At 39.2% G+C, this 19,382-nt stretch overlaps 1 protein-coding gene across 17 annotated transcripts in view; it reads right to left on the bottom strand.

Moving 5' to 3' along the window:
* Nucleotides 1-15,031: 15,031 nt before the first annotated feature.
* MIA2 (MIA SH3 domain ER export factor 2) overlaps nucleotides 15,032-19,382 on the bottom strand; it is an 87,299-nt gene continuing 82,948 nt past the window's right edge. For all 17 annotated transcript variants that reach the window (XR_011501575.1, XR_011501576.1, XM_014844094.3 and 14 more), the window contains 3 exons: nucleotides 17,278-17,336; nucleotides 16,392-16,626; nucleotides 15,032-15,360 (listed from right to left, as the gene is read on the bottom strand). Coding sequence is in view for 15 of the 17 variants with exons in the window: in XM_014844094.3 (XP_014699580.3) it covers nucleotides 15,194-15,360; nucleotides 16,392-16,626; nucleotides 17,278-17,336 (461 nt within the window). In the remaining 2 variants the exon portion in view is untranslated. The remainder of the gene's footprint in view (nucleotides 15,361-16,391; nucleotides 16,627-17,277; nucleotides 17,337-19,382) is intronic.

Genomic DNA, 19,382 nt, shown 5'->3' with positions numbered 1-19,382 from the left:
CTCCCTCAGCCCAAGGGGGCCAGAGAGAGCTGTCTGACCTCATGATTGCTCTTATCATAGCTAATCATTCTTTACATTAAACTCTCCCTCTTTAAACGACTGTGTGCTTTGTCTCCTGATTGCCCCAGGATGCTGCAAATACCCTTTCCCAAATGCCCCAGGCTGCTGCAAATACCCTTTCCCAAATATCCCACAGCTTTTTATCCAAATGTAACATACGTTTGTTAGGCTTTCATTGATTACTTATATATTTTCTGCAACAAAAATATATATAATTTAAAAAGTGTAATTTTTTTCTTATAAGACTATGTTAAAATCTTTTCTCCTAGATTTAGTTTTTATACACTTAAATACTTAATTGGTCAAAAATGTAAATATTATTATTCATATATATAAATTTATATATATACACATACTGATTTAAATGAGTATAAAGAATAAACTTATTAGAGCTGTATTTCTTAATGCAATGGATGAGACTGGGTCTTTTTTTCCCAATTAGTTCCTACTCCATGGGTGACTAGTACTTATTCCTGGAATGAGTCAGATCCAGCATCAATTCTATTCCTAGTTTTCATTTTTATAAACACAAGTGCTAAAAAATACTTTTCACGTAAATAAGTAGATGGGAAGAGAAAGAGTTTTACTATAGCAATGTCGCTCGTTCTTTGAACTCCTGAGCTTATAGGACCAAAAGCACACACTGGTCTCTCATCAGAAATTATTTTAGATAAGTGAATTGGTTGAAAGCAATCTATTCACTTTCTCAGCACTAACACCAGTATTTCAAATTTCTCTTTGGAGCTCCAGAGGTTTGTACACTTTAATATGATGCATCCAGGTAAGATTAGGACCGGGTGAAAGGTATGCATCCTTTTATAACATGGGAGAAAGGAAATTGCAAAAGGGAGGGTAGGAAAGGAGAAGCTGCACCTTCCTCATAAGTTCATCCTTGGGCAGAACAGCTTTGGGAAAGAATACACATGGACGGTGAAATTCTGTGGATTTTCCTAAAAGCATACCTGATACTGCTCGGAAATTCTTGGCATACTCCAAGGGCATATACCCCAATGTGAAAGCTCTAGAGAACTACTGTTTATGTGGCAAAGAAACACTAGGATGCTTATTTCCACATTATTTGTAATGAAAAACTAGCAGCAACTTACTATCCATCAATAACAGAATGCATTTACTGTGGCATATCCTCAGTGGAATACTATACAGCAGTCAAAAATAACTAAACCTACGTTTATTAACATGGATGAGTCTCAAACAGCATTAAGTGAAAAAAGCCAACTTCTAAAATATATATATAATACTATTGATGTACATTTTTTTTTTTTTTGCAGAAGATTAGCCCTGAGCTAACTGCTGCCAATCCTCCTCTTTTTTCTGAGGAAGACTGGCCCTGAGCTAACATCCGTGCCCATCTTCCTCTACTTTATATGTGGGACATCTGCCACAGCATGGCTTGATGAGCGGTGCCATGTCCGCACCCGGGATCTGAAACAGCAAACCCCAGGCTGCCAAAGCAGAACGTGTGCACTTAACTGCTGTTCCACTGGGCCGGCTCCTATTGATGTACATTTTTAAAAGGCAGGAAAAATAGACTTACATATTGTACATAAACACATTTAATTAGAAAAACAAAAAAATTCACATACTCTTCACAAGAGTGCTTACCTCTGGGACATGAGGGCATTCCATAAATTTTTTTCTTGGAAAAAAAAATGGCAAAATGTTAAATTTGTTCTATCTAGTAAGTAAAGGAGTATTCATTATATTATTTTGTTCTTTCCCATACTTTTTAAATATTTGTAATTTAAAATGTCAGTATGATCCGAGTTACCAATAAATGCATGACTATGGATTGACTGGTTTCATGATCCTGGCTGAGTCTAAAATGTGGCCAAGACAGGAGGATGGAGCATTGCCTTCCGCTCACGCACGCACGAGTGCGTCACATTCAGCTGAAAGAGGCTCCAAGAGCTACCGAGAGTTTAAAGACTATTTAGTTGTAGGTACAAAAGTTCCAAATGGACTTTTTTCTAATATGTCACTGTAGCTGACTCAGTTGTATCTCAATTTAAAGTACTATTGTCACTAGAGGGATACTCATTCAATATGGACGTTATATAAAACAGCCCCGGTTATTTGGAGTGTTGGCAAGGGTCCAGAAGTAAGTATCTAAGACTCGGGGGGCCTGCACTTTATCATCATCCCCTGCAGTAACGCTCAAAGGTGTCGCATTCAGAAGAGTCACTTTCACTTCCTTTAGCTCACTTTTTCTTACTTTCAGCATAATTCTAAGAAGCCTGTTCGTCTGGTTTCTCCATCTACAGTAGATTAGAAGTGGAGGGGAGGCGTGACTGGAGGGCATGGATGTTTACACACCTGAGAAGACAGCATGACTAATCTTAAGCCATTTGTGGGCGAACTTCAGTCAGACTTACACGCCCCGGTAACGTGCTTGAAATACATGGCAATGATAAATATCTGTAATGACCCTGAATCAACAGGAAAGTATATTATCTTCAGAATATCTGTGTAATATGTTAATAGAATATTTTTTTTTTAAGTTTGGCACCTGAACTAACTGTTCCCAATCTTCTTTTTTTTTCCCCTCATTCTTCTCCCCAAAGCCCCACAGTACATAGTTGTATATTCTAGTTGCAGGTCCTTCTAGTTGTGGCATGTGGGACGCTGCCTCAGCATGGCCTGATGAGCGGTGCCATGTCCCTGCCCAGGAACTTAACCAGTGAAACCCTGAGCCACCAAAGCGGAGAGCACGAACTTCACCACTCGGCCACGGGGCCAGCCCCTTAATGGAACATTTAATACATTTTAGAAATATTTTCACACAAGATAGTTAAGAGTTTGTGTGTAAAAGAATGGACTTTAGTCAATCAAGAAATATTCACTTAAGTGAAATTTTCTGAGAAAATACTGGATAAATTAGCTAAGAAATATGACTGGCATGTATTGAATATTTACTGTGTGCCAAGCATTACTTTAACCACTTCACAAGAAAGTATTTAATTCTCACAGCAACCCTGCGGTACATATCACCCCCATTTCATATGTGAGGAAACTGATGTACAGAAAAGTTGAGACTCTTGTCCAAGGTCATAAAACCAGTAAGAGGTTGAGCAAGATTTGGACCAAGATGGTAGAACTCCTACATTATACAACCTGCAGCCTGCCACTCTTAAATACTACAACTAGACTATTACTAGGCAGTAATACCGTTTTTCAACTAAGTTTTTCAAATATACAGATATTAAACTTTAAATTTCCATACTCTCCATGTACCAGTATTCTTGCTGTGTTTCTTGAATTGTGTTAACTGTCTGGCATATTTTAGAGTGTGTGTGTGTGTGTGTGTGTGTGTGTGTGTGTCCCCATATCACCAATTCTATTGAATCTTAGAGCCACAGAAAGATCACGTAGGTGTATGAATTTGCGTCTAACACACAAAGTGTGTGTGTGTGTGTGGAGACACACGGTGAGAATGTAAATGTACTACATAATCTACTGTATGTGTGTAATTTTATTTTATTCTAATTTGTAATGAGAAAAATTATCCAGTTGGCGTATGGTATATGGTTAGCCTACCTACTGGCGAGAGACAGTCAAGGTAACTGTAAACTCAGAACAGTTACTACCTTGTAACCGTAACTGTTTCTGGAAGCTAAGAACTCTACTTACCTGGGATGACACATTGTTAGAGATTTTCAAGTGATTGGAATATATATAATCTTGGTCCTTTATAAACATTATTTCAGCTATGTTTGTAGACCCAACAAATGGAGAAAATTTTTAAAAACTAGCTGATCAAATTACAGTTTTGTTAACATAATATTAGCTGACTAATTTGATCATGTTTTTCACTAAATTAATAAAATCGAGAGTATTTTCGCACCTTGTAATCCCAAGGGGTCATTAAATTAACAGATCCAAAATTTTCAGACCTAGGTAGTTAATTACCTGACTCCTTTCACCAAAATAAGGAAATTAAATTCTCTTTTGATAGGAGTGGATTCTTTGATAGTACTTCCTATTACACTAATAAGTATAAATTTATTAAAATATCAACTAGTTAAGTGAGAATTTAAGATTTCCTTATATAGACTTAAAGACTAAAATAAAAGATACTCTGAGAGCAAACTATTTCAAAATATAAAGTTAACATAAATATTTAGTAATTTGAAAAAAGTCAAAAACGACTTAAACATAAGTTCAGAGAAAATGAATTATCTTTGGTTGAAATAAACATAATTCAAAATAAGTTCCAACAAAGAAATGGTAATAAAAATTTTAAAGCACTTTGTATCATTTCTAAATAAAGGAGAGTCAATATAATTATGGTTTTAATAAAATAACATGTCCCCAAAATTAGAAATAACAAAGTGGAAATAGAGGGCATGTACCTCAATATTTATAAAGGCTATATATGAAAACCCATAGCTAACATCAAACCCAACAGTGAAAAACTGGAAGCTTCTCCCCAAAGATCAGGAATGACAATGGTGCCCACTCTCACCACGCCTATTCAACATTGTATTGGGAGTCCGAGCCAGAGCATTTAGCCAAGAAAAAGAAATAAAAGGCATCCTGAAATCAGAAAGGAAGAAGAATACCATTCTATTTGCATGTGACATGATATTATACACAGTAAACCCTAAAGGCTGCACCAAAAACCTATTAGAACTAAATGAATTCAGTAAAGTTGCAGGACACAGTATTAATATACAAAAATCAGTTGCATTGCTAAACACTAACAACAACCTATCCAAAAAGGAAATTAAGAAAGCAATCCCATTTACAATGGCATCAAAAAGAATAAAATGCTTACAAATAAATTTAAACAAGGAAGTGAAAGATCTGTACACTGAAAACTGTAAGACATTGATGAAAGAAATTGAAGACACAAATAAATGGGAAGATATTCCATGTTTATGGACTGAAAGAATTAACATTTTTAAAATGTCCATAATACCCAAAATGATCTACAGATTCGATGCAAGTTCTATTCAAAATTCCAATGGCATTTTCCACAGAAATAGAAAAAGAAATCCTAAAATTTCTATGGAACCACAAAAAACTCCACATGCCCAAAACAATCTTGAGAATGAAGAATAAAGCTAGAAGCATCACACTTCCAGATTTCAAACTATATTAACCAAATCTATAGTAACCAAATCAATATGGTATTGGCATAAAAACAGATACATCATCCAGCAGAACAGAATAGAGAGCTCAGAAATAAACTCATGCATATATGTCAACTAATTTTCAACAAAGGAGCCAACAATATACAAAGAGGAAAGGACAGTCTCTTCAATAAATGGTCAAACTATTCACATACAAACAAATGAAACTTGACCCCTCTCTCACACCGTTCACAAAAATCAACTCAAAATGGATTAAAGACTTTCACGTAGACGTGAAACCATAAAACTCCTAGAAGAAAACACAGAGGGTAAGCTCCTTGACCTTGGTCCTGGCAATGACTTGTTGGATTTGACACCAAAAGAAAAGACAAAAAAAATCAAAAACAAGTGAGACTACATCAAACTAAAATGCTTCTGCACAGCAAAGGAAACCATCAACCAAATGAAAAGGGAACCTATGGAATGGGAGAAAATATTTGTGAACCACATATCCGCTAAGGGGTTAATATCCAAAATAGACAAGGAATTCATATAACTCAACAGCAAAACAACAAATAACTCAATTAAAAAATAAGCAGAGGATACGAACAGACGTTTTTCCAAAGAAGACATACAAATGGCCAAGAGGTACAAAAAAAGGTGCTCAACATTACTAATCACCAGAGAAATGCAAATTAAAATCACAGTGAAATATTACTTCACTCCTGTTAGGGTATCTATTATCAAAAAGACAAGAGAGAACAAACGCTGGTGAAAACGGTGGAGAAAAGGGAACGTTAGGCACTGTTGTTGGGAATGTAAACTGGTGCAGCCACTATGGAAAAGCAGTGTGGAGGTTCTTCAAAAAATTAGAAGTAGAACTACTGTATGATCTAGCAATCCCACTTCAGGGCATTTACCCAAAGGAAACGAAACCAGTAACTTGAAGAGAAATCTGCACCCCAATGTTCATAGCAGCATTATTTACAATAGCTTAGACACGGAAACAACCTCAGTGCCCATCTGTCAATGGATAAAGAAAATATGGTGCACATATTTATATACATATATATACACACACACACACAGAATATTTTTCAGCCTTAAAAAAGAAGGAAATCTTCCCATTTGCAACAACATGGATGAATCTAGAAGGCATTATCCTAAGTGAAATAAGTCGAAAACATAGAGAGTAGTATGGTCATTGCCAGGGGATAGCGGATGGGGAAAATGGGAAGGGACTGCTAAAAGGGTATAAACTTTCAGTTATAAGATAAATAAGGTCTGAGGATCTAATGTACAATATGGTGAGTAGAGGTCATAATACTGTATTTTATCATTGAAATTTGCTGAGAGTATAGAACTTGTGTTCTCCCCCCAAAAAAGAAGGTAAATAGGTGAAGTAATGGACGTCTTAATTAACTCAGTGGGAATCCTTTCACAATGTATACGTATATCAAATCATCATGCTGTACACTTTAAAAATATTACAATTTTGTCAGTTATAACTCAACAAGGTAAAAAAAGATATAAACGCCATAGATACACTATTGTTGACAAGAAGGCTATTCTCAGTCTGACAGATTATTTGTCCTTCTCACTGTTGCTTTTAGAATTTTATGTCCTTAGTATTCTACGTGTTCCCAAGGACACGTCTAGACGTGGGTATCCTTTCATTAACCTGCTTTGGACTCAGGGTGCTTCTCCAGTCTGAAGAACTATGTCTTTTATCAACTCAAGGAAATTCTCAGCGATTTCTTTGAAAGTTACCTCTCTTCCAGGCTCTCCCTCTGGAACTCACACAAAGCTCCTCTTGGACTCTCCATTCTGTCCTCCACGTCCTTTCACCTCTCCTTCATAATTTCACCCTCTTATCTCTGCACCACATCCTGGTCATTTCCTCAGATCTGTATTTTAGTTCTCACATAGCTGGGTCCAGTTTGCTGCTTAACTCATCCCTTGAGTTCTTCTAATGAATGTTTTTTCATTTCTAAACATTGTTTGATTTTTTACAACTCTGCCTTGGCCTTTTTCATACTGTCCTGCTCTTTCTTTGTGGCTTTCTTCTTTCTTTTGTCTCTCAAATTATTTTTAAAATATATGGTATAATCTCATTCAGATTACTCTTCCAACGCAATTACTTGGGTTGTTAATGTTCCCGTCTGTTATGTCTACTGGTTTCCCTGAGTGGCACATATTTTTTTGAACTCGATTTTGGTAGGAAGGATGGGCACGCACATTCACGGCAGTAGAAGGATTACTACAGTGCAGCTTCTGCCAAGTCTTCTAGAGATTTCATATTCAGCTTTGAGTGCTCTTTTTTTTGAGGAAGATTAGCCCTGAGCTAACTACTGCCAGTCCTCCTCTTCTTGCTGAGGAAGACTGGCCCTGAGCTAACATCCGTGCCCATCTTCCTCTACTTTATATGTGGGACGCCTACCACAGCATGGCTTGCCAAGTGGTACCATGTCCACACCCAGGATCTGAACCAGCGAACCCCGGGCCACCAAGAAGTGGAACATGTGAACTTAACCGCTGTGCCACCGGGCCAGCCCTTGAGTGCTCTTTTAAGAGTCCCAGGTTTGTGTTGGAGTCTCTATACCCATTCAGATACGAAAGCATCACTGGTCCACTGCAGGAGTGCAAGTCTCCATCAGGTCTGAAGACCCCCAGTTGGTTCTGGTACCAGGGATATTTCCCCTCTCTACACTCTTAGCTCTCTCATCTCAACATACCCTCAAATCATTTAATATTTACTAAGCTGACACAACCTGCAGACACATTTAACAGATGACATCCAGAATAGAACAAAGTTATCCGACAACTGCTGCTTATTCTCATTTGGATATCGAAGTTCTATTATGTAAATCCTTAACCTCTTCTAGCAACTACATCAGATTATTCTGCTGCATACACACTATGCTCTACTCACTTAAAACTCATAGAGCTTTGACACAGGAACAACAAATAATTTTTTAAAATCTAAAAATGATACTTTATATTTATCCTGCATGAAGTTTTACATTTTTCACACAAACCTGTCAGTACCACACAGCAAGTTGGAAACCCTAAAAAAAAAACAAAAGGGAGGGAGAGATAAGGTAGTCCCTGCTTGTGATGGACCCTACTGTTTCTGCCTGCCCAGCAATCCATTCTTCTAACAGAGCTCTTCTTCTTATGAGAAATGTATTCATGTAATTCAGATGGGGACTACGGTTCCCATGCACAGTGGGGAGCTCCTGATCCCATGCCCCGGCCACAGGGGAGTGGTTTAGAAATCACCTTTACCCCAAGCCAAAAGAGTAAGAGCCATCCCCAGGAAGTTTGCTGGGACTTGAAAAATAAAGGCTCTCCCCCGTCCTGAGATTATAAACAGCAAATGCCATGTGCGTCCAGAGATGCTGCAACTACTTGGAGAGAGAACATTCCTGAGAATGGAACTACTGGAGAAAAGCAGAGCTGAGAAATTAGGAGAAAGACCTTGTTTGGATGATACAATTGAAGCCATTGGATATAACTGTGAAACAGTTGAAATTCTCAGTTACACAAACCAATATTATTCCATTTATTTTTCTCAAACTGCTTTGAGCTACATTTCCGTCTTGCAAGCAAGAAACCAAATACAATGTAGTAAGCTTAACTGCTCTTTACAGACAGCTATCAGAGAGCTCTTACATTCCACCAAAAAACACCCCATCTCTTTTGTAGCACTCATATCCAATTCTGTCAAAGTAGCCGCTACTTTGAAAGAAATAGGAGGTTTAGTCTGCAAAGGTTATAAGGCTAGAATCTAAACAGACTCGTGGTGAACCCTGAACCACACCTGCAAAAGCAGACTAAAAATCGCCAACTATACTCACAAAGTAATTTTATAGTACCTAACCACGTCTACAAGTCTTCTGGCTTCAAAAAATAACAAAACTTTTTTCAACCAACCTGGTTCAAAAAATGTGACCTATTTTTTATCTTAACTTTCTCTTAGCCTTCTCTCCCCTGCCCCAAATTCTAGCTCCAGAATACATTTTATGACTATATCCCTAAAAAATTATCCTAAATCCAGGAGGGGGAAAAGTCTACACACCAAGATATTACACGATCATATATAATTCTTCAAAAGTTCTAAAAAAAATAAAGGGAAAACATCTTAAGTGTTCAGCAAGAAGAAAATAGTCAAGTAAACTATATTCACCAAAGGGGAAAGTTATACAACCATAAAAATGAAGTTTACAAAGACTACATAAAAATTACTTATATTAGAGGACTAAGTTTAAGAAAAGAATATAAAATTATAGACACACATAATTACAACACGAAAGAAACTTGGAGGGTAAAAGGCCTGAAGGAAGCACAACACAACTGCAAAGAGTACTTGTTTTGGTGATGACCCTGGATGACTGTTTTGTCCTCTGCTTTGACCATTCTTTAACATTTTTTATAGGACTATGTATTACTTTTCTATTTAAAAAATTGTAAGATCAAACTAGAGGGAAAAGTTACTCAACCAGGACCAAGAAGTATTCTTCCTTGAAATGTTCAAGCCTACTGCATATCAACCCAAAATAATGCTCAGTCCAACATCTTGAACTCTGACCTATCCCTTTAACCATCCCTTCCAATGGTGAAGACAACAGCAACAAGAGAAAACTTGAGCTTCGAGACAGCAGACTAAGTACTTGCATTTCCACCTGCCTCCTGAGGCTCCAGTGAAATAAACACAAAGAACAACCAAGAGAAATAAACCCCGTAACACTGAAAAGAACAAAAGAGGTTAACACCAAATGAGAGGTTTCAAAATTCTGGAGGACAGAAGGAACAGACGGGATTAGGTCGGAGGATAAATTAGGTAGAGAAAGCCACAGCTTAGACCCTGTCACCAGGGGCTGGGAGACGTCTGCCTGACAGCGCCTGAAGCTGGGCTCAGAGCCAGGTGGGAGGCCGTGCACCTGACTGAGGAATGAACGTGAAAATAGGGAGAGTGGGTGAAGATCTGTGCACAGAATAACTTAGAGTTGGTACCACCATTCCCCTGCCACAACCCCAAGCACAAGGCAGTGAGCCAGGATTCGCCTCCAGCTAAAATACCGTACAGATATTCCCTAAAGAAATTAAACTGTTTCCAACCAGCAGAAGCTCCTAGTGTGAAGTGAGGTGACCTAGAGGAACCCCCTCTCGTCCTGGTACCTGGAAGGCCCACCCAGTCAGCCAGCTCCCCATCTGCTCAGCCTAAGGCACAGCCTATTAGTCACTGATTCCCTGTCTCCACCCCACACCCCGCCGCAAAGAGCTCCCAGCCCGATTCCCCACTCAACAAAGAGATCTAACAGGCAATTCAGGCCTTCTTATCTAGAAAAAGGATACATCAGAATCAGCTAACTAGTTCATCTTCATTAAACAGGGACGACTTAAGGCTTACCGGGCACACGAGGAGAGGAAGCTCGAGATGAACAAACAGAGGAAACAGAGAGAATTCAAAAGAACACTTTCAGAAACCTCTGATTTAATATGGAGAAATTCAAGATACTAGATCTTTACAAAAAGGACAGGATCTATGAAAAAGGAACAAAGTATAATAAAGAATGATCTTAAAGATTAAACATATGCTTGCTGAGAATATAAAATTTAAGGATCAAAATATAAGGTTGAGAAAATTTTCCAGAAAATAAAGAGAGAAATAAAAAAATAAAAGAGAAAAAGTAGGAAAGGAATTTACCAAAGATAAAATACAATTTCCCAGAGTTGGAGGACACGAGTCTTCAGAGTTCAAGTGCCTAACAAACTAACAGCGAGGAGCGCCCTCTGGTCCTGCCTCCCTGAGAGAGAGACAGAGAGAGACAGAGATAAGAGAGACAGACAGAGAGACAGAGACTGCTGCAGGAGGAGGGTTGGCGGACAGCCTCTCGTTGCGGCACCTCCAGCATGCGCACCATGACCAGGTTGTCCCCGGGGGCTCCCAGCCAAGGACAGAACACGCAGGGGCCTAGAGCAGAGCCATTCCCACCCAAGGAGGGCCACCTCTCACAGGCCATCTCTGCCGGGGCGCTGCCATCGCCTCGGCTCAGGTTTTCTCAGAGCCGCACTATAATCTGAGGCTCTTCCCACCCCGTCTTCCCTCCTTCCCTCTCTCCTTTCACAGATGCCAGCCCTGCACCACACTCGGCACTCTCTCCCCTAAATTCTTCCCAGGTGTTCTCCCTCAATAAATCAATGGCTAATTCCAGCTTGGAATCTGCTTCTCAGAGGACCTGAACTAACACAAAAATAAATGAAAAAAGTCTCACATGTAGACACATCAAAGTGATTTCTAGAACACCAAAGATAATGAAAAATCCTAAACAAACGAAAGATAACAAAAAAAATCCTAAAAGTTTCTATAGGAAAAAATCAAGTTACCAAGAAGAGAACAGAATCAAATTCCCTTCAGACTTCTCACCAGCAACAACAGATATTAAAAGGCAATATACTGATATTAATTATGTTAAAAGAACAATATATCCAAAATTCTGACCAATAATTCGATATCCAGATAAACTAACACCAAAAAAGGGGGTAGAGGAATAAAATTTTCAGACATGCCAGGATCCACAAACTTTACATTCCCTGCATCCTCTCTTAGGAAATTACTGGAGAGTGAACTCCAGCAAAACAAAAGACTTAAATTAAATAAAACAAAAAACAGCAAGATAGAGGAGAAACAATGGAGCAATCCCAAGAAATCAGTCAAAACGCAGGCTCTGTTCACGGCCTCGAGCATCGAGCAGCCAGTCTGGTCTGCGGCGGGAAGTCACAGGCCTCCAAGATGGTCCTTAACAAACAAACACACATCCAACAGAAAAGACACGAAAGAGAATTTTTTTAAAAATCAGGACATGACAATGTCAAATAAAATGAGAGGAAAACAAAGAAAGCACGTGAGAAAAGTGGGAGGCGGGTTGTATACTCTGCCCAAGTGTAAAACTAACCAAAACATACCATTATTTTAGGCTACTATTGGTAAATGAATAGAGAGTGGAGCAAGAAAAAATTATTCATTTCACTCTGATGTTTAAGAACATTCTCTTCAGAGTGACCCAGAAACTATGGGTCTAGGATTCGTAGAAGAGGAAATATAAATTTAGTATATGATTTGGCTTGATTGTGAACAATACTGAAATGACAATAATGACATAAATGCTACTTATTGATTTTTGTATTTTAGATAACTATGGACCAAGTATAAAAGCTGGGTTATGCTTGTAGGCATGATATAATTATTAGCAACCTTGAAAATATAAAGGTTTAGCTAAGAGAAAATAGGATTTGGGCCAGCATGGGGAAAGAGAGGAAGTGGAATAATGAGGAGTCCTAACAGAGCTTTAAATATATTAAAATTACAAAAGAAACAACAGAAAATTTTAATCTGGATAAATATCAGACATGAAGAGGAAAAAATGGGGATGGGAGTAGTGTGTGTTAAGTCCTGACTTTTCATCTCAAGGAATCAATACGCAAAGTGATAAACTTACTAAATCGAGTTAATAAATCAGAGATTAGAAACATAGTCACTCCAGTCAGAACGGCTGTGATTAACAAGACAGGAAACAAGCGTTGGAGAGGGTGTGGAGAGAAGGGAACCCTCGTACACTGCTGGTGGGAGTGCAGACTAATGCAGCCACTACGGAAAGCAGTATGGAGATTCCTCAGAAAACTAAGGATAGATCTACCATATGATCCAGCTATCCCACTGCTGGGTATTTATCCAAAGAACTTGAAAACACAAATGCTCAGAGATACACGCACCCCTGTGTTCACCACAGCATTATACACAATAGCCAAGACTTGGAAGCAACCAAGGTGCCCATCAAGGGACGAATGGATAAAGAAGATGTGGTATATATACACAATGGAATACTACTCAGCCATACGAAATGACGAAATCTGGCCATTTGTGACAACATGGATGGACCTTGAGGCTATTATGCTAAATGAAATGAGTCAGAGGGAGAAAGTCAAATATCGTATGATCTCACTCATAAGTAGAAGATAAAAACAATGACAAACAAACACATAGCAATGGAGATTGGATTGGTGGTTACCGGAGGGGAAGGGGGGAGGGCGAAAGGGATGATCAGGCGCATGTGTGGTGATGGATTGTAATCAGTCTTCGGGTGGTGAATATGATGTACTCTAACAGAATTCAGAATTATATTACGATATACACCTGAAAGTTATATAACATTATAATCCAATGTTACTGCAATAAAAAAATGTTAAAAAGTCAGGTTAAAATAAATAAGAGATTAGAGGTATAAACATTTCTTCTAAAACTCTAAAATCACCAGAATTAAATAGAGAAAAAGAGTTAAAAGAGAAACTAACTAGGAAGTATAACTGGGGATAAGGAGTAAATGGGGGAAAACTTGCTTTTCATCCTAAAATACTATTATTTGACTTATTCTCATTTGGTTATATTACTTTAATGAAAATGTATTTTAAAGCTAAACATGTTCATTTATTCTGGAACCCCACAGGACTTTAGACCACTCAGCCCACGTGAAGCCTCCCGTCCTCCACGTGCTCCTGTTGAGCGCTCTCCTTGCCCCCTCGACGATGTCTCCTCAGTCTGTGACCTCTCTGTTTACCCTGTCTGATGCGTCTGCTCCTCTGTCCTCTCCTCTGTACTAAGCCAGGACAGGTCTTCCCTGTCTGAAGGCAAACGACAAAATTTCACTTGACTGGAACGTTCTGCATCACACCTGTCCGACTGCTCTCTTTATTTTCACTTTCCAACTTAAAAAAGTCATCTTTATTTCCTCCTGAAATCTGGCTTTTAAACACCAAATGTAATGATGCTTTTACAGTCTTCCTTCTCTGTAATATTTTATCCAAGCATTTCACACAGAGCCTTTCTTCGCAGCCTTGTTTTCTCAGGCTGGTGAGAACGGAGAAGGAATGGCAATACCTCACCAGCACAGCGCTCCAAGGCCAGTCGGGCAAGGCTGGCAGGAAGAGTTCCAGTTACAAATGCATCATGGCTTTGTTCAGGAATATCTACTCTTCTCTCTTTTGGCACCGAAGAAAAACTCCAAGTAAACAACTAGAAACAACCATCTTGTCAACATAAGTACTGTAATATTTATTAGCTATACTTAGTCGGCTTTCCTTTCGTATTCATACTAACGTGCAAGAAGACTAATAAGAGAACACAAACCTAAGTTAGGGAAACATTCTGAGGATATTGAGCCCAAAGCTCAAAATGATGACACTGCCTCAGTACAGTTATCCTATAGTAAATCTCTACATTCCCCACTAAAAACAGTAAACATCTTACAAAGGAAGAGAAAAACAAGAAAGAAAGAAAATTGTACAGGAAACTAGTGAATGAAGAAAATTCCAATTCTGAAATTTACCATTAGACAATATCCTGGCTTTCTTTAAAATATAATCAGTTTTCACTTTTAAAAGTGGATTAATTTGTTGCTTTTGGTCATTCCTGTCTATTTGCAAGAAAGAGGGCACATTTTTGGTAAGATAATCAAATGAGAAAGATCCATATAAAGCATTAATTTTGAGCCTCAAAACTACTGAGAGAAGTAAAAAGACTAACTAATAGAGCCATATTTATGAAAAAACTAGCTGATTTTACTATCAATGCCGAACAAGTCTTTAAATCAATTAAAATTTATTTACTTAGGCATAAAGTTACTTTCACATTTGTCTACAACCACAGTAAATACAGTTCTTGGCATAGACACAGCCTTTGGAGTTTAAAACATTCCCCACTGCAAGATTACATATATAAAACTCCCACTATTGTTTATGTGATAGTGGATTCATTAACCAAATTAAAATAATTATACTATCTAGAACAAAATAAAATGAAAATAATTTACTCGTAAGAGTCATATTTAAATCATCTTTATTTACAAAATACTATCCTGAGAATTATAATTCCAATAAGCTTCAATTTGAGCAAAAGTATAATCTCTTAAGTAACAGCAGTTACTTAAACTGAAAAGGAGAGAAAAGTCACAATCACTTTTGAAGAGAGACCAGAAACATTGTCAAGTTTCCTGCGCTGGTTCTGGATGTTCAGTAGTCGGCTCATTTGAAGGTGGAGTCAACCCTGATGGGAGTTCACTTCTACTTTCAGGCTGTGGGGGTGGGGGGAAAAATCCAGGTCTTGGGGCAAAGTACTGAGGAAAACCTCTGGGTGCATAGACATTTCTCACTGTTCAAAGAGATTGGGAAAAGACATTTTTTAACTTTAAGCACCCGTATTGCGGTAACTTCCACTACCTATCTTTACATTCAAAAACTGACATCGGCATAATTATTTGATTTAACAAATGAATTATTACAACATTAATACTCCCTTTACACACAAGGAAAGGGAATATTATTGATTTTAGACAATCTTTGTCCTACGGAAATCTAACATCTTGACACCTTTAAAAAAGGAGAATTACTTCAAAATATACAAAAAGTTTCATGTAATACAATTTCCACCAGACTTAGAATGTAGTTCAGTAATTCTCAATTCTAATTTGATATTATCCTAAAATATTTCCAGTTAATCAAAGGCCATCTTGAAATTCCCCAAACAAAATCATTTTAATTCACCTTAAGCTTTAAAAATAGAGGAGCAAAGAAGGAAGGAATGACTGCATCAGGTAAATAATAGACTTGTATCTAATGTTTGATAACCATGTATTTATTCTGTAGAAACCTACAGCTCTAAATGGCAATGATAGGTATAAAAGCAATAAATTACTCCTTTTTTCTTATGTGAGGCTACGAAAGAATTTCAAGAAACTCAACAATTAGTCTAAACATGATAAACATTTTAGTTTTTAAATAAGAGGGACTGCATGGGAACCACCTAAGAAAAAGATTTAAAGAAATACTTTAGTCAGTAATTTTAGCGTTAAAATAGAAAATAATTATTTTTACCAATTGACACAGTAACCAGTTTCTATCAAATAAGATACAAATAACATCAGTCTTAACTAATCCTGCAGAAAGCCAATGATGTTCTTGATCCGGAAATACAAAAACAATTGCACATTAAGACGAATCAAGGTAAAGTCCCACTACAGTCTGCTGATGGCTGGCCACCTGCCCAACTGGGAAATTAATGGTACACCCACAGCACGTGAGAAAAATGGTCTTCCACTGTTTCACTACGTGAACAGAAAGTAGAATAAATATCTCTGATTTACTCTATAAACACATATTAATTTAAAAAAACAAACAACATACTTGAGAAGGGCGGCGGCGGCGGGCCCGGGAAATCCCTGGGTGGAAAGCAGTCTCGGGGAGCCGCGTACACGTGTCCCGGGGGCGGTGGAGGAAGGGGCGGGCCGCGTCTCACCATCGGGCCCCGCGCATCCACTGCAAACAACGGGGCTCTGACCGGCGGGACTGGCGGCGGGACAAAGCCGGGACCCGCTGCTCCACTTTCGGCGGGGAGAGATGAATCAGGCACATTTAAATTCTGTAACAAATTGACACCCGGCAGTCACTAAAACAGCAAAACTTCCAGTCGTTTTCCTGAACATCCTGGGCTTAGAAGCAAGCACCTGGGCACCCAGGCAAAAGCAGGCCATGCTCGTCTCAAAGGGCGCCAGAGAAAGACTGTTTTCTACCTCAGATGGATTTTGGCTATCACAAATATTTTCATTCCACAGAAAAAAGTTTTACCCAACAAAGTAAGGTTCTAGCTAAAGAAATAAACCCAAGAATCGTCCAAGAGTACCAAAAGAAACATTCTTTTATCAAGCATAGACTGAAAAAAAAGGAAAGATGCTTATGTTTATATTTTCAGGGTGACTCAACCCAGGATTGTAAACGTACTAAACAAAAATATACTTTCAAACATTCAAATAAAAATCTAAGGGGGAAAATCCAAATTCTTGCTTAACTATAGTAAACTCTCTAAAGCCTTTAGTCTAGAAGTTGTACTTTATCACCACAGAGCACAATCCAGAAAAGAAACAGCTATAATGCTGGGTAGGAAGTACATTTGTCAAAATAAGAGAAGCAGCTTTATATCAAAACTAGATTGCCGGTTAAATTTCTATTCTAGTAAATGTACAGACTAGAAGGCTCATGAACACATGGATAAAACTCCATTTTCAATACTTACACCAAGATCGTCTTTGCTATCATTTGTACTGGATTCCATTTCTGAAGACACCAGCCCATCTAAACATAAAAGTTAAACCATGAAAATGTATGATTTACCACTCCGTTCCTGGAATATCTCCAGATCACAAAGGACATCGATATCTTCCCACCCACCCTTGTTAGTGCCTAAACTAGCTTGATACCAGCATCCCAAGCTGGGGCCACAAGAACAGCTTGAGATCCTGGAGATGTCGGCAGACTCTGCAAGGGCACACGGCAGTGATGTCCTAGCTTGCTCCAGGCAGGCGGGCAGCAGCATCAGATTTCCAGGAGGCAGGAGCCCACCCCCTCCTTTCTTCCCTCCTTCCTTCCTTCCTTCTTGCACTTTTCTCCCATCTTTTTTCCATCCTTTCTTTTCTCCCTCCCTCCCTCCCTCCTTCCCTCTCTTCTTTCCTCCCTCTCATCCTTGCTTATTCCTCCATCAGGTAACATGGACTAGCATTTCAATTTAGCCACTGTTTCTAAATAAATGTTCCGTAGACGTTGTTATCAAGAACTGCTCTCTCTGAGACCATAAATTCAAACCAGCCCTCTCTGACCACAAGCACCTATCCTGTCCCAGCTTTCACAATGACCACTCTCTCTATACCTGGACTTGCCAGTCACTGAAGCTTCCAGCGCTCTGATCTAACAGCCTCCTCCTCTCTCCATTTCCCTCCCTAAGTCACCAGACTTGAGCGTCCACCGCTTCGGCCAGTCATCACCGTCCTCGCTCTCCCGGCCATTTTTCACACGTGTGTGACACCATTCCAGCCCTAGATTAATCCAGCTCTCTGCTTCCACTTGGTCTCCACCTGAGCCACTAAGCACTTCTGGTGCTAAACAGCAAAATAAACCACAGAGCCATGTAGACCGGCAGCACTCCAGGCTAAGGGCTCTGCAGCCACCCCTCCAGCTGCCTGCTGCCCAGCCTGCCTTCCGTGTCTTCTAGGCCAGTTTTCTCCTCAGCAGTTTCAAACCTCCATTCTCCTCAAACCGACTACACCAGTCACTTAGAAAGCCGCTGAACTTTTTGTACTCAAACATATAAATGGATCAGCAACTATACTCCATGATCTTTCCTCCTATTATCATGGAAAAGGATCCTCCTAGACATCTATAACCCTGATTCTGAGCTCAGAATCCCTCGCCTCCAGCTTCCTCACGTATCATCTTGTTTCCCCCTCCTCGCTTTCTGCTGGATCATTCTATCAGCAAGTCTCTCCCAACTGCTATTTAAACAAGAGAGAGAGGGAAAGAGAATACCCCTAGGCTACCTCTCTCCTTCACAATCAAGGATTCTTCTACATAAAGAGTTCGGAATTCCTCCCATTTTGTTCTCATTTTACTGCAATCTATTTGCAATAACCACTGCTCTACTGAAATTACTTGCACCAAGATCAAAAATAGTCTCTTTTTTGCTAAATTAAAATTGACACTTTTAGTCCATAGTTATGTGGTTTCTCACCATTGTTGACTGCTCCACCCCCTCTTGAAAGCTGGGCTCCCAGCCTTCAGCTTCTGTGATGGTCCCTTCCTCCCTCTCTCCTTTCTAGCCGCTCCTTCTCAGTCTCTTTAGTGGGCTGCACTACGGCTGGCCATCCTTAAATGGGGGTCCCCTCAGAGTTCCACCCTCAGCCCTATTCTCTTCTCTTCTCCTCCTTGAGAAATCCCATCCACTCCCACAGCTTTAACTTGATGTCTAACACTAAGGACTTCCAGATGCGTCACTCAGCTCCAGATATTTCCCCCAGGACTTCAAAGCTTGAGCGGCCTGCTTGAATATTCATGCAGGTGGATCACAGGTGCTGCTAATTTTGTAAGTTGAAAATGTAACATAATCTTTCCTGCGAAACTTTCTGCTGCTCCTTGTTCCTAGTTTCAGACCAATGAATGGCCCCAGGTGCCACAGCCAGGAACCTGGACATCAGCCAAGACTCCTCCTCCCTCACTCCCACATGCCTTGAACCCTAAATTCTCCCAATTCTATATTCTGTCTGTCCACATCTATCTATCCCCTCTGCTAAATCACCCACATCGCTCATGTAGATTTCTGGCACAGTCGCCTAAAAGGTTCCCCTCCTT

Source organism: Equus asinus, chromosome 2 (assembly GCF_041296235.1).
Source record: "Equus asinus isolate D_3611 breed Donkey chromosome 2, EquAss-T2T_v2, whole genome shotgun sequence".
NCBI classification, from domain to species: Eukaryota; Metazoa; Chordata; class Mammalia; order Perissodactyla; family Equidae; genus Equus; species Equus asinus.
This window is presented reverse-complemented; position numbering and strand designations above follow the sequence as displayed.